The 17,072-nt window shown below is 31.8% G+C and overlaps 1 protein-coding gene across 1 annotated transcript in view; it reads right to left on the bottom strand.

Moving 5' to 3' along the window:
• Positions 1-10,314: 10,314 nt before the first annotated feature.
• Positions 10,315-17,072, bottom strand: part of LOC130895265 (protein trapped in endoderm-1) — a 54,884-nt gene continuing 48,126 nt past the window's right edge. The window contains exons 4-5 of the mRNA XM_057802490.1: positions 16,129-16,331; positions 10,315-13,763 (exon numbers count right to left, since the gene is read on the bottom strand). Coding sequence (XP_057658473.1) covers positions 13,397-13,763; positions 16,129-16,331 — 570 coding nt within the window. The 3' untranslated portion in view covers positions 10,315-13,396. The remainder of the gene's footprint in view (positions 13,764-16,128; positions 16,332-17,072) is intronic.

Raw genomic sequence — 17,072 nt, 5'->3', positions numbered from 1 at the left:
AAAGTGAATCGATATTAGTTTTGGGCATTGACGGAATTTGTATCCAGACTTTCAAAAAGATTATTTATTGAAATTTGAGTTTTATATTCTAATAAGTAACGTATAGTATCGAACTTACATACTTCGATAAAAGAACAGAAGCCGAAAAAGGTTGAACTTATTTTTATTACCTATCTAATTTATTCAATTATTGCTTAGTTTTTATATCAAAATCTTGTTTAAAAGTTTCTATAGGATTTACCGAAATATATTAAAATGTAATAAATGAAATAATAGTTTTATATCGCATTATAATAAGTTCAGCGGCTTTATGAAAATCTATTATGGATCTTAGTAGATCCACATTTGTGGATTAGAAAAATTACGAATTTTAGAAATAATATAGTAAATGCGATTAGAGCAAATGCTCAAAATCTTGACTAATCACTTCAATACAACCAACCATGCGATTTTTAAAACCTTGCAATACATTTTGGAACATCCCTGACTGCTCAATTCTTCTTATCTCTGTGGTGATTCTATCTCTTAATTCCTGAATATTGGCAGATCTTGTTTTATAAACGATGTTTTGTAAGGGACCCCACAGGATTCATTTCGGGTGATCGCAGTAGCCATTCGATAAAACCACGCCTTCCAATCGATCTTCTGGGAAACATATTATTTAGGCATTTCCTCACCACACACGCATAGTGAGGTGGAGCACCATCTTGTTGTGGTAAAATATTGTCATTTGGGATATTGTTATTGTCTGAAAATTTCGAATAATGGTTTTATGTATTTGTAATTGAAAATACTTACTTGGATTTGGAAATTTCCGAGCCAACTCAGGTATAATACTATTTTCCAATAATTCTGAATACGCCGGACCAACAAGTTACCCTCAATGAAAAAGAGACCAATTATTTCATCGCCTATTATTCAAGCCCATACATTGAGTTTTTCAGGATATTGGGTGTGGGATTCACGCAACCAACGAGAATTGTTCATAACCAGTACCTACAATTATGCCGATTAAGAAAAATTGAGCAGTCAGGGATGTTTCAAAATGTATTGCAAAGTTTTAAAAATCGCATTGCTTTTTGTATTGAATTAAATGGACAACAATTTTTGCATCTGCTGTAATCGCCTTAAATATATGTTTCCTAAAATTCGTAATTTTTCTACTTCACAAATGTGGATCTACTTCTAATATGACACAAACATTTAAATATTTGTCTTCAGTTGTAGGTTTTCTGCGCCATGATTTGCATAAAGATTTTACTCCACTAGTTTCGTAAAACTTTTTACTGACACTAGACCTTGTTACGAGATTTGTATTAGCACATAAATTATTAAAGAATATTCAAATTAATATTTAATTCTAATCTTTTGCACAACGCAAGTTTCCATAAATGGATCTAATCTTTTTTTTTTTTTTTCGAGAATTGGAAATTGGTAGTAATGTAGCTGTAGGGGGCCCACCGGATACTGCAAAATTTTGAATATGTTCTATGAAACAAAAAAATGTTTTATTAGAACGTCTTATATTGGTAGAGCCAAAAACGAGTCGTTTTTCAGGAATGCACGGTTTTTCCGGTTCTCTTTTATTAATATTCAGGAATTTTAATGCGTGAGTAAAAGGGACTCAAAACTGGAAATGAACAACAAGCAATAAGCCTAATATCTATGTCCGAGAGAAGCGAACGGCACGCGGTGCTGTCTCGATGAAAAGTGAAAATATCTGAAACTGCTTTCCGTATGCTCACCTTCAAAATCCATAAAACTTACATATACTCGTATATCCGCTTGAACGTCTTTCAAATAATCCGCGTCTATAAAATATAAAACCTTTTAATGGTGAAAGTAATACTTTAAACAAATTTATCAACAGATGCGAAAGTAATTGAAACATGCAATCTATAATAATATTTATATAGACACATGTTTTGGAATGTATACAAGAAAAATGGATCGGAGAAGCTGAGGTTATGATAGGGAATAGGATGGAATTGAATACATAGCCCAAAATAAAAGAAGCATTAAAACAATGTTTTGCCGATAGAAGAGACCTTGATTGTATTTTACAAGAACTGACCGTTCAAAATGAAAATTTAACAGCATTTAAATATAGACTACAATTGTTAAAAAGTCAAAAATACGTAATAAGTAATGATTGTAATCTAAGTGAAATAGATGAAAAAGTCAAATAAACCACTGTGCGAAAACTGCTCTGAACATTTTTATCGCAAGATGCTCAGGCACAATGAGAAACAATATGTATTTGAAGAAACCTTTAGACTTTTCTTCAGACTTTAGAAGATGCAATGTCATACTTGGATGAATTTGAAAATTTTTAAAAACTTTATGGCCAGTTGTTTAGCAGTTCGAAGCATTAATAATAATTTTAAGACAAATTTAAACTCAATAAGAAACGATCAGAATAATCAATAAGTAAATAAACAACTACCCGTATCATTCTTGATATAATAATTACAATATAATTATAATAAAAATCATTTTCCTAGTCAGCCAATTAATATAAACCCTTCAACACAACAACGTCGTAATGTTTAGGTGTTTGGTTCGAAGAAAAAAATGTTTTTCGACTAAACCAAATGCACAGCTCAGAACCGATGTCTACGACATCAAGAAATTTCAATGATATACCTAGTAGGAATAAAAAATTTTCTATCAGAAGAATATATACAATAATGATTATGACGACAAAAATGAGGAAATGAAAGAAATACTAGATATTTTTCAAAATTTTGTTAAATCTGAAGAAAATAAAGATAAGCAATCCGTAAATTTTAGAAAAGAGCCTCAGAAATAGAATAAAAAAATAGTTGAAATAGATTTTACTTCACATACTTCATTACCACACATTGAAACATTCATAGAAACGAACGAATCGGAATCATTATAAAGGAAGTAACTAATAATTAGAACAAGATCTCGGGAGATTATTTGGAGATGAAGATAAATTGAATTTAACAAAAATTATAATGGAAAAGGAAATGAATAGTGATACAAAAAGAGAATTAGAAATAGAATTATTTGAAAAAGCAAAGTAAGACCTAGAATTACAGTATACAGGATTAGATGAATTAAAAATAAATAAAAATGATACTGAAAGAAAAGAAAATGTGATGGAATGAAATAAACAAATGAATGGAATAAATATTGATATATTAATGGAAGAAAAGGATATGAATAAAGTGATAAAAATGTATAATGAAATAACAGAGAACGATTGTTATATTGTTACGAACATGCCCTAGAGACGGTCTTGCCTAGATGTAATGAAATTCTAAAATTCGGCGAAGGCGCGCGCGGCACCTCCAACAGTAGAACCAACGAATAGAAATCATATAAATAAATAAGAAAAACATTATATTGATATCAGGTGTGGGGTATTATAAATAAATAGTGAAATAAACATGACCAAATGATTAAATGACCTGAAATGGACGGAAATGAAAAGTCTGGTAAGAAGAATGAATTTATAGAAAGACTTAAAATGGCACTGGTAAGTGAAGGCTTTGATCCAGAAACTTATCTATTCAAAAATAAGCCCTCCACCTTGATCTCATCAATTTCTACTAAAATGGACGAGAATATTTCGACATTGAAAAACGATATTTCTGTCAATATTTCGACCATGAAGGAAGATATTTCCACTATGAAGAGCGATATTTCTGCCGAAATTTTCTCATTGAAAACACATTTTTTTTTTATTACAAAATTTGCATCAACCGTATACTGGTTATTAGCGATTTAGTAAAGATTAAGTATTTAATCTATGAATAATTGTTAAATTAATTTTATGATAGAGATCTGTTTAAGGTAATTTTTAAGGTAAGTAATGTTGTACTTTGGTCCTAAAATTTCACGTATTGTTCCGAGTGGTAGATTTGATGATGATCTTTCTGAGTTAAGAGATGGACATTCTGCAATTATGTGTTTTATGGTTAATTTGCAATTGCAGTTGCTACATTTTGGTTCGGGTTTCGCATCAAATAAGTAGCTGTGCGTCAGTCGCGTATGGCCTAGACGCAGACGTGTTAGAAGAACTTCATCTCTGCGATTTTTCGGTAGTAGTGACCATGGTTTTATTGAGTCTTTCACTTCACGAAGTTTGTGTGTGGATGTTGACCATTTGATCTCCCATTCATTAAACACTTTACGCTTTAAGATTGTTTTAATATCGGTAGTAGTTAAAAAGTTCACGCACTCCGCACTATCACTAATTACAGCTTCCTTAGCCGTCAGGTCTGCCTCTTCGTTTCCTTTTATTCCAATGTGTGAGGGGATCCAACAAAATACTATTTTTTTGTTGTTGTCTTGTATGTATTTCAGTTTTTGCTTGATTTTGATTACTAATGGATTTCAGGCTTGAAAGAGCTTCATCATATTCTTGGGTGGTAATAGGTAAATTGATGGGTTCGTTTTCAACGAATTGTATCATTACCTCATCCTTTTCTTCCCTCTCATGGGTAATAACAGTATCATCAGAATTGCGTGTGATGGAGCGGTTTTTGTAAGTGGTAGCTAGTATTGAGACTATTTTGGAGTTATCTGTGGTTGTGCGTCCGTCTTTCTCTAGCATGTGTATATTATGGTGCTTATAAAGTCCTGATATTTTTCTTACTCTTTCCCATACCTCCGTCATGGGTGTTTCAGAATTTATTGTAGAGACATATTCTGTCCAGGATTTGGGTTTAGCAGTTTTTATTGTACGTCTAGCTTCGGCTCGGGTTTTCAAAAATTCGATTTTGTTTGCTGATGTATTGTGTCTTTTATATCTATTGAAAGCTTTTTTGTTGCTCTTTATTGCTGATTCGCAGTCACTATTCCACCACGGCACAGGATTCCGTCGTTTCAGATGTGTAATTCTTCCGATTGATATGTTTGCTGCTCGCTGTACAATACTAATAAGGTTTTCTAAAGCTTCGTCTATATCTGTTATAATTGTGTAATTTGTCAAACTTTCTGAGATAATTGTTTTAAAAAGAGCCCAGTCTGCTTTTTTTAAGTTCCATTTTGGATATAAGTCGTAATTGTGATTTGGTTTTCTATTGTTATGAATGACGATTGGATAGTGGTCACTGTTGTAGGTATAGTCCAGCCGATCCCAGGAAAGAGCTGGAGTCAAAGTTGGGTCACAGATAGTGAGGTCAATACATGAGTCCTGTCCTGATTGTATGTTAAATCTAGTTGGCTTCCCATCATTTAAGATGGAGAGATTTGCGTCTTCAAGAGTATCTCCTAGTAAGCGACCTCTGTGGTTTATTGATGTTGATCCCCACAAGGTGTTATGGGCATTGAAGTCTCCGACTATTATTCTAGGTTGAGGAATTTGTTCCAATAATTCATTTAATTCTTTAGCATCTACTTGATATGCTGGAGGGATGTATACATTGCATATATTTATTTGTGGATTAGTGTGTAGTTCGATAGCTACGGCTTCAAGGTTTGTAAGGATCGTGATTTCTGCAGCGTGGAGAGATTTTTCCACAAATATTGCTACTCCTCCGCTAGCTATTTCAGCATTTATTCGGTTCTTGTAGAAGCTGTTAAATTGCCTGAGCGGTTCGTTGTTATTGTATTTGAAATTGGTTTCTCGAAGACAAATAACTTCGCATTTCTGTTTGGATAGGATGGTTTGCAACATTGGTAAGTTGTTATAAAAGCCATTGATATTCCATTGTAGTATAGATGTAAAGTCCATGAGAATACGGGAAGAAAAATATTGAAGTAAATTATTGGTTCAGTTAGTTAATATTTGTTTGAGATGATTCACTTTCTGTTTCTGAGAGGTCCGTTTCTGGTATGTTCAATTGTAGGTGAGAAAACAGTTTCTTCTGGAGTTTAGTGCATCTGCTTTTAATAGATCTGTGCTCAAAGAAAGGGTAAATTTTTGTTAGCATGTCTATTAATCCAGTAAAATCATTTGTGTAGTTCTTTATTATACTAATTGGATCAGATGAGCCGTAGACATTTTCAAAAAGGTCAGATATCTGGTTGTGGTCCAATATGAGAGGAGGATTCTGTTCTGAAATGACTTTTCTAATTGGTTCCATGAGAATTTCTCTAGAGATGTCTGGTTTATTTTTAGGCTTTTTACTTGGCCTATTTGGTTTGGGGAAAGACGGTTTCTTAGGGTTCTCTGGTTTAATTCCTTCTGTTTGAGGAGGAGGCGTAATTATTTGCTCGTAGTTGCGTTTGGTGCTGTTTTGCGGAATTTCTTTTATGTTTATGGGGGGTACATTCTGGGATTGAGATGTTATAGGGGTTTCTGATGGGATCTTGGTGTGTGCTTGTGGAGTATTGGCTTCGGTATTTTGGGGCTGCTGGGAAGGTTGGGTGGGGTTTTGTGGTAGTTCAGCTATTTGGGGTTGTTCATAAGTTTGTGATTGGGAGTTTTTACAGTTTGCTGCAGTATGACCTGGTTTTTTACATGTAAAACATAGTAGACGGTCTTGGGATAGGTAAATTCTGTAGCTGGTGTTCTCGTGTGTAATCATTAGACAGTCGGGTATTTGGATTATGGATGGTGAAATAAAGATTTGTCTTCTGAAGCTGTAGATGTGGTTATATTCAGGAATTGTGAAGCTAATTTTGAGGAAGGACATTGGTGAGAGTGTATTGAGACCTATTTTGTTAAGTTCATCGATAAGAGCTGAGTGTGGTATGGTGGGGCATACATTTGAGAGTATCAATTTTTCGGAAGGTGTTATAAGCTTTCGGGCTTGGATCGAAGTGTTGTTGATAATGATCAGACCTTTATGAAAGGTCATGAAGCGGTCTACAGTATCTTCATTTGCGAGGTACATGCATATTCTATTGTTTGATAGCCTCGATTTGAATAGTATATTTTTTGGACCGATTAGTTCTCCAAGTGATATCAGGTAATCTTGAATTTTCAAGTTATCAACAGCTGGAAAAACAATTGCTTGATGTTTTGTAGGAAATTGTGGTTGACTAAGTATAGATGAGTATGTTTTTGTAGGGTTTATATTCTGAGAGCTTCGGTAGTCAGAAGTCCCAACATTTGTATTTTGCATCATTAATTTTAGAAATATTTCCGCTTTGATTCTAGAGTGCGGACCTGTTTTGGCACAGGCCACTTCATATCAAGTTGATAGAGCTGGTTTGTTTTTTTTGTGAATTCTTCTTCCAAACCGGTGCGGTGTAAAATTGATAGCGCAGTGTGTAATAAATTCACTGTTTTAGTATGAATGTATGAGATTTTACTTACAGTAATGTCTCTAAGTTAAGAACACTTCTAAACGATTCTATCTATAGTTTCATAAATTTTAGGACTATGATAACTATCGAAAAAGAGTTATTTTTATAGGAACTGACACTTTCACTGTTAACGTTACGGTTGCCAGAGCCGGACTCTGAAAACACATTGTCATTGACGTCGAAAATAAAATCTTATCTCTTAAATCGGACATCAATAACAAAATGACAGCGATAGAATTAGAAAATCAAAGAGAGAGAAAAAGGTTGCGAATTAGAGAACAGAACATATTCCAACAGAAGAGAAGAAGAAAGAATGTACAAAAACATGCAAAATACAAGCACCATTCAAAACAGAAAAGATCGGCAGTCCTACACGAGTCAAGGCTCCAAGACATCTTGGATCAATTACGTTAAGCAGTTTGAGGCAGTGGATAATTGGTCTGATAAAGAAAAAACAGTGAACTTGGGCATTGTATTGCGAGGAGACGCCTTAGATGTACTGCAGACGATACCTCTTGAAGAAACTGATGACTTCGAACAGTTGAAGAAGAGATTGGACGATATTGTCACGAATATCTTGAACACATGTACCAATCGCAGCTGAAGAGCAGAAGCTTGACGAAATTCTTCAATAATACGAGGTAGACATTGACCAACTTGTCCCAGTTGCTTCTCCATCAACACTAGAGAAAATGATGGAATATTTGGGAATCCAGGCATTCATTTATTGCCTACGCAACCATGATATGCAGAGGACGCTCAGATCAACCCATCCGAAAACCTTAGTAGATGCCCTGACGATGAATACGATGCAGCCACGAAGGCTTCAAAATATAATGACAATACAACCATATAAGAAGAAGATGACGAGAAAAAATTAGACCAGATCGTCAACTTGTTAAAAGTTATGGTTAACAAGAAGCCGGGGGAGACGAACGTCGGAATTGTGATAATCCAGGGCATGCACGCAAATTGTGTATACCACAAACAACAAAGTCTAGTCACAGGGCAAACAAGAACAAGTCGCCTGAAGGGGGGCAGCACTGACCCAGGATCATGAGTTTGCCTTCTACTATGATCACCGAAAAGCCAACACTGTGTCTGGATGGCCGTACCCAGCAGATTGCGGGATGCACTTATTAGATGAATTGAGAACACTGTAGCCCATATTAAAAAAGAAAAAAATGAATCAATTGGGAGAGCAGCAAACGCTCTTCGTAGACGAAGCAGAAAATGTTTAGAAGTCAATGGAGGTATTTTTGAACGTTTATTGAAAGAACGCTATGATCAAGTTTATTTGTTAATATGCTATAACTTGAAAACAAATGGAAATCGGATAAGAACAATGAGTTTTTTTACATTATTTTCACGTGTATAATACACTCCTAAAGTTTGGTGCGCTCCTCCCGACTCACCCTGTATTCGACTATTATTTGAGTCTTTATCAAAATATGATATTGACACTGACAATGTGCTTACTTATATTGATTGATAGATCACCTTCATCATGAATATCAAATTAAGAGTGAAATCAACTTAGAACTTTGTTCTAATAAGAAAAATTAATTTTTCCTTGGTCCCTACATCCTATGTCACAATTCGGAAAAAATGATAAGTAACATTTCAAGAAAAGGATAAATAGATACTACAATCAATTTAAAAACAAAACAGAAACGAAACATCAAAACATAAAACATTTTTCCTTGCCATATGTACAAGGACTTTCCCAACAATAATCGAATTATTTCAATAAATATGATATTAGTATAAGTCATAAAGGACATAATACCTTATCCAAATATTTCACTAAATTAAAATCTAAAACAAGAAAAAATCTAATCTATGTCAATGTGTACTTACTAGTAAATATTTAATAATTCTTGATAGTCTAAAAACCACTAACAAAGAAAGAATGTTTTTATATAGACAACTGTTCTAAATCCACATACTTACCCAGCTCAAAAGTTTTATGAAACTAAACTTTCTATTGTTTATTATAAATATCGAGACACTAAATTAAAATAAAAGCACCTTTCTCCAAAATAAATCACATATATTTGCCCTGGGAGGCCATATTGAATTTCATTTGACAGGTCACTGGATTGCCTAATTCAAAAAATACTCTATAGGGCTCAAGACTTACCAGTACAAGAGGCGCAGAGCTTCCAGAAGTCATAAATGAGAATAACTATATCCTGTCAATTTCAACCTAAGGCCAACAGATCCAGTAAAGACTCATGATCTATTGGATTCCTTCATTACGTCTGACTTATCAAGTTCATATATGGAAGTTGAGTTCAACTATGAACTCTCTTTAGATCATAATCCTGTGATTGGAACAATAAGTACCGTACCAATAAATATCAAACAATTAACCATGCTCCACTCATTAAGAACTAACTGGGTTTTATACTGAAGTAATAATTGATTACGAACTGAAGCCGAGCACAGCCTAAAAACTAGGAATAAACTTTAAAAAAGCATGAAAAAACTAATTCTAACACTACAAAAAGCTGCTAAATAAGCCTCACCAATTCCAAATGAAAAAGAGAAAGCCCATATTTAGAACTCTTAATCCACTACAAGCAAACCCCCGCAAAATATTTTAACAAGTTTGATCCACTAAAAACTGTAAATCCAAGAAGTGAATATCATTCATAAATAGACTAATACGTCAGAATCCAACTAACAAAAATTAATACAAATATCTTTTATGTGATTTTAACTTCTAGATCGACATATTAATCGAATGTTAATCGATCAAGTAAAAAATATAATAGGGTGGACTGGCTTTGTTCATTATTTGGTCAATGGTATCACCTACTGAATCAGTTGCTTCAGACCAACAAGTTATAGTACTTCATATTCTTATGATAGAGCCTTTAAGTCTGAATGTTTAAATTGAATTATTCCTGCATGTAGTCTTCTGCGATTACACTATGGTTCTTCTAATAATTAATGTTTAATTCTAATTGTATTATTACGTCAACCATGATTCGGCCACACCAATTCCAATTAGTTAAATTGAGAGGAGCTGCAAGTTGAAAATTATTCAAATTCGAGGGAGAGGGAAAGTGGTATAACTAAAATTCATATACTTTTATTTTTATTTTCACTGGTACAAAAATTGACACAACAAAAAAAATGTTGGTAACTACAAATGTATCACACTAGTTATAATAAATATGATAGGATCACAAATTTCAACTGTCATATACAAAAAAACTGAACAAAAATTGAAAAATTTGTGTTTATAAAAAAATTATATTCACTAAATTAAGTGAACAATTTTGAATGCAAATATGGAAATCAACAAATGCTTGTTGAACTTACATTATTATTAAACAAATTTAGACAAAGTTAAAAAAATCTCAGCCGGGATTTCTTGGTTATTCAAATATTCTTACAAAGCTCAACACACCAATAACTATTTTGGTCTAGGGTTTTTTTACATCTAACTCAAAACTACAATGATAAACACATCATTTTGTCATTTCCTATTTTAAAAAAATACACTAAACTAAATATTTACATTGGAGTACGTTGAAAAGACAGCATTTCATGTCATGATTTTACTTTCCAAATAACCTTTTGTATTCGTTCCATAATTTAAAATATGTATTCCCATTCTTGAAGGTCTACATTTTATAATTTCCATTTCCAATCCACATCCAAGCAAAAGAGAGAAGCACCTAATTATGGCTAAGGAATATAAAAGGAATGTAAAACCGTATGTGTGAATACAACAGTAATACAATATTATCGTATACCATGTAGGTGTTTGGTTTTTTCTGGTAAAACAGACTAGCTAACTGTGAAGCCTTATGATTTTAAGATAGTCATGGCACAATTGATTAATTAATATCTGAAACAGTATCTCATTAATTTTCAAGTATATTATGCTACACTTTTGGATAAAACTAATACTAGGGACATAAGGCAATATCTTATAATAACAATAAGTTTACTTTGGGAGAAGTCTTGGCATACGCGATCTCTTTAATTTCTTAATTATCTCTCATAAACATATTGATCATACTTAGCAATCTAATAAATATTCTTGAATAACTAGTCACTATGAGCTATTTAAAGTTTTTTAAAAAACTGCTTAAGTAAAGATATAGAGTTTGTTTTAAATAGTGGTTTTAATCTCATATATACGTATAATTTTCAGTCTATTGATTGTTATTTCCTAATGTTCATATTAATAAACTTGATTAATAATACAGCTACGTTAAGCTAATAAAAAGAGGAAATATTTACTTAAATCAAATCAATTACAAATTTGACGCTGATCACCGATGTAAAATGTGTAGCCTGAATAAAGCTAATATTATCAATGGTATTGTAAATTATCCATCATTTGATGCGTTAAAATTAAAATATATAACAAAGTCTTTTCCACCTATAAATTCATCAAATGAAGAGAATTTAATAAGAGGAGTTAAGTACTCAAGAAAAAGTAAATAATATTTATTAATGTTCTACCAAGATTTGAAAAAGAAGGAATCGTTTAATTACTTTTGCGTAAATATTTATCTTCATATTAATTTTTAAATTTTCTTTTATTATTGTTTCTAATAGCTTTTACACATTATGTTGTTTTCCTATGTGTTTTTATATTCTATTGAATGAGTGGGATTATTTATATCATACCAAACTTCCTTCTCCATATCAATTTGATTCAAATCAGAAATAAATGAATAAATAATAATTTGCGACCACAGGGTAAATGCTATTCTTACATTATGTCTTCTGCATATGATAAAGGAACTACTAGTTCTCTTTTATAGAAGATAATTGATCTCACATCAAACTTTATGTAGATGCAAGTTGCACAGCAAACGTGGTCGTAGAACAAAAATGTTGAGCGATAGTTGCCACATGCACTAAAGCAGCCATTTTTGATTAAGTGAAGTTTCAATTGTTATCGACATGTTACGTCATATTTTTGTCAAGTCAATGGATAGATCCTTACATATTTGGATTCCAGTATCCATAATAAATTATTATCGAAAACTTGGAAATGTACGGTAATTATCTACCACACATCCAAATATTCAATTTCTATCAAGTTCTCTCTGTCCAAAACCAACATATCAAATATGATATACATTCCAAAATTTAATCCAAGCTTAAATAATTAGTTAACAAACTACTTAATGTCGGGATTTAAAAACAAATATTTATCGGGTAACTTGGTTTCAACTATTTCGAAACATTTAAAACTATTCTAGTTATAATAAATAATAGCTTGCCTAATTTAGAATAGTCAAATGAGTATACATATTAATTTATAGCTGTAAGTGATACTATTAATATATCTTTAGTTTTTTCTTGTCCAATACATAAAAAGAAACTGTAATGAATAATAAAAAAATAAGAAAAGAGTGAGATTCAAATGTGTAATTCATAAATATATTTGACTAACTCAAAATATCATTTTATTCAATGATGAAATCAATCTTCAAGCAATACTCCTAAGTTTCTTTATTTAATCTACTTTACTAAATTTACATTTACATAAATTTCAGTACTTTATCGCATATAATGACATCCAAATAAATTATATTGATCAAGTTATTTTTCATTGATTGCCAGAAAACAAATAAGGTATTAAGGTAATAAGGTTAACATTTTCAATAGAATCAATCTTATTCCTATGGAAACGATTTCACTACCTGAATGAGCGAGCCGTTTGTTATTACTTTATCATTAAAAGAAAATTTTGAATTCAATTAAACAAAAAGCATTAATGAAAATTGCAATCTGTCAGTTTGCATTGTGTACAAATAATATATTTTAGAGAACAATATTGATGATTATTAAATTTTTAAAATCAAACAACATTAAAATCTAAGGTATGCAACAAAATAGCGTATTTAGATGTAAATGTACCAGTGTACTTCCCTATAATAACAATATCTTTCACTACTAATGTAGGTAGTTATCTTCAATTATATTTATGAACATGTTTATCTTGTTTTCTGTTATAAGTATGCTACTAGATGTTCATTATTTCTTTGGCCATGCAGAAACTTTTCCTTACATAAATTGTACAAAACAAACATTTTTAAATATCTAAATAATAATACCAGTCTATTAGCATCTTATTTTGAAAAATAAATATAGGGTATCTGTATTGAATCGCTAAAATGTTTATAGTTCAGGAATGTGTGACGCTGCCACTAGGTTTGTAGGTAACCGAATTTTTATCAAGTTTCAAGTTAGAATTATGTTTGGAATCAGAAAAAACTACACTAGATTTAACGATTATGAATAATTTCGAATAAGCGGAACGATACTGTCTGTTGCTAGCTGCATAAATAAAAGGATTTATTACACTAGAAGCCCAAGTGGCTATAGATGCTAACACGTGGATTGTTGGAAACATAATAGTCACGTCATCCAAAACGTTTACTAACATCAGTGGCAAGAAGCATATTAGGAAGCAAAGGAATATAATGGCCATCAATTTTGTCAAGCGACTGTCATCTCGTTCTCGGCGGGAACTCCTCTTTTCTGTGATTGGGCTGAAAAATTAAATAATAATAATAAGTGATCTAGCGTCACCAGTACAATGAAATATAATGAAGTAGTATTTCATCATGATTATAATAACTTTTAAATACAGGAATAATTTTGTACATTCAGGTGCACGTAATCATTTTTTTCATCTGTATTCGTATGTATTTATACAATTATGATAATAGTAGTTTTTTATTGGGAACGTGGCAAGGAAACACCAAAGTGGACTAACTTCAATATATTTTCCGAGCTTTCGAATACTTACGTATTCAGCGTCTGGGACTGAAATTATGATCAAATACAATATAAGAAGTATGTTTAAATGTATAACAATAATAAAATTTCCCTTACAATAATTAATTAAGACTACCGGTGATTTTTCATCTTATTAAAGTTTGTAAAAATTTTAAAACTCATAGAATTCAAAATTCAATATTCAAATTGACGTTGATAGAAGTATTGATTAATTGAAATATTGATTCTGGTTACTATAGGGATTTTCATTAATTTTTAATTGGTTAGATTATGAATGACGTTGAATTTTTATAGTTGGATAAGGATAAGTTTTAGTGTATGATGTTTAATATTGATTGGTAAATTTATGGATAAAATTAAATTTCAATAGGTTAGGTCGTTATGAATGTAGTTGAATATTCATTGACTAGAATATAAATGACAATAAATTTTATAGGTTAGTTGGTTGTTAAATTGGCGTTGAATTTTCATAGAATCTGTTTTTTCAAAATCTAAAAGATATGCATAAATTACACTAAGGTTATTCAAATCAGTTTTATTATTAATGCATTGATCATTTTGATGAAACATATGTTGTTTCTAATAATAAACGTTTTTTGTAGTTTTTTCAGTTGTCAAAACTTTGGCAGATTCATAACTCATATTGTGTCCTTCGTGATAGACATGAGTTGCTAATGAACATTAATCATAATCATAATATGCTATCACTCTTCATTTATTTTCATTTTTGTAATCTAAAACTCGGTTTCGATAAAAACTATATATCAAATAATTGACAACACAATTCAAAGTGCACAAAGAAAAACAAAATTTTCAAATATTCTATTAATGAAACTCCAACCTTTTTCTTTGGTAATGTTTGTTCAATTCGTTTTGTCTTTCGAAAGAAAGGCACGATTTTATGCTAATTTATGCATTCCATCTTTAATACATGCAACAGTCAAAATACATTTCCACAGCTATTAATACATCTTCATCCGATTCCATCCGTTACTTTTTTCAAATGAGAGAACTGCTAAAAATCAAAGGAAGCAAGTCTGGTGAAAAGGAAGGACTTAACAATAATTTGTATTTTAATTTAATCTCACACCAATACTTATCGTCTTGTTTTGAGTAAGAAAAATGGTGGTAGACCCAATCTCATCTACAGTTTTCAAGACACATAACGTTTCCAAATCGCTCCAAATATTGTTAAGAAATTCGCATACGAGTATGCTTTTCTTCAGGTGTTACTGAATATGACAATATTTCTGTTTTATGACCAACATAATTTTCACACCGCTTAATAAGACACCTACGGCTTTTGCCATAACGCTCTCAGTTAATCGACGATCAAGTATACTTATATCTTGTATTTTCGCTACTTTTTCTGGCCTTGATACCATTTTTTGATGTCTTTCATATATCGTATTTCATATATGTATGACCATTCTTACAAGCAACAAGCCCATCTACTGTTTGAATTGCAGGCGAAGAGTCCTCATGTACTTTTAATCTGTTTTGATGTTACACTTTCCAAAAATAAGAATTTAATTTTGAACACATTGTTTACACTACCACTACACCAACAGTCTCAATTACACTGTTCAACTGTCTGAGCTTGATGCTCTTAAAAACAGACATTAACAGTCCTTAACAGATAGAACAATTTTTTTAATATTAATAAATAAATAGGGACAAGGGGCCTATTTCTTATAGCTCACTCTATAATTCAATAAATTAAGGAATAAATGTGAAATTTCCCACCGATGTAATTTTTCCTGCTGAAATTGTATTTCGCGGGGGGAGTTCATTGATAGGAAATTTAGTATCAAAGTGTAAGTTAAATTTTAATTTATCACCAATTCAATATCTGAAGATTGTAACTTGGTTGTCAGAACGCGAGTAAGGCTCCAGAATTTCCAACCGAGTTAGAAATTTTATTACTGGATATTAAATTTTTTCCTTTTCACGTAGTATACAGATGAGATGACCTAGGTAACACATGGGTTCCATAAAGACGTAAAAGCATTATGAGAATACTACCACGAAGAATCTACAGCACCACCTCTTATTGAACGACAGAACATAGTGAACAGCTAACTGTAACAATAAAGTAATACAACAGAATCTCACCGATGCGATCTAAGTTTTTTTCTCGATTTCCGAACGCTATAGTATATACATGAATAAGCTAGAATTATTACAACACATGGTAGAATAAATCCAATCAAAAATATGGTTTTTTTCGGAGATTTTCCATTTTTACTCAATATGGTACAGGAAAATGTAGAGGGATTTAAGCCTAGTTGTCCCCATATTCCTATCAGCGGTGGCATCTGCAACAAAAACAAATTTATCGTTATAAACTAACTTAAAAAATATACCACGAAAACGAATTTCAAAATAAACAGTATTATAATTAATTTCTCAATAAATATGAAGAGCCATGTTCATTTCATCAGACTATATTTCTACATTCTACATGGCATAGAAAAATCTGAAATTCATTATTATTGCATATTTATTTGCTCTGATTAGGTCTAATTTCACAGTGCTAACTATTGAAGATTTGTTAAACACGACCTATGAGTTAACCTAAATTGTCCGCAGCTGCCTGTTTATTAACAAAATAATAAATGGCAGAAATTTACTTTGAGCTGTCGATAAAAATTTTTCGGATTTTTTCGGTTGTAACATAGTTAGCTGGATAAAAAGAAAATTATTGCAAGTGAAGGAAATTAATACTTTTAATTTATGTCAAGTAATGAAAGTAACAATTTTAATTTCCTATATTTTCCGTTGAAAGAAAATAAAATGTTAATGCGTTCATTAGCGAGCATTCCCTCCTCTGGCAGTGATAACAGCTTGCAAACGACGAGGCATGCTTTGGATCAGATTTTGGATCACATTGTGGGGCAGATCCTCCACCAAATGGTAGTCACTCGGCAATACACGTTTGAGCATATCTCGTTCCACACTCTTACACATCTATCTAAGCCCGTAACACAGAATTACGATTCATCAGAAAACAATACGCGACTCGAATCAACTATTGCCCAAGCAAGGTGTTCTCGTGC

The sequence above is a fragment of the Diorhabda carinulata genome, chromosome 1 (assembly GCF_026250575.1).
Source record: "Diorhabda carinulata isolate Delta chromosome 1, icDioCari1.1, whole genome shotgun sequence".
NCBI lineage: Eukaryota > Metazoa > Arthropoda > Insecta > Coleoptera > Chrysomelidae > Diorhabda > Diorhabda carinulata.
The sequence above is the reverse complement of the archived record's forward strand: the minus strand, read 5'-3'. Positions and strand labels throughout refer to the sequence as shown.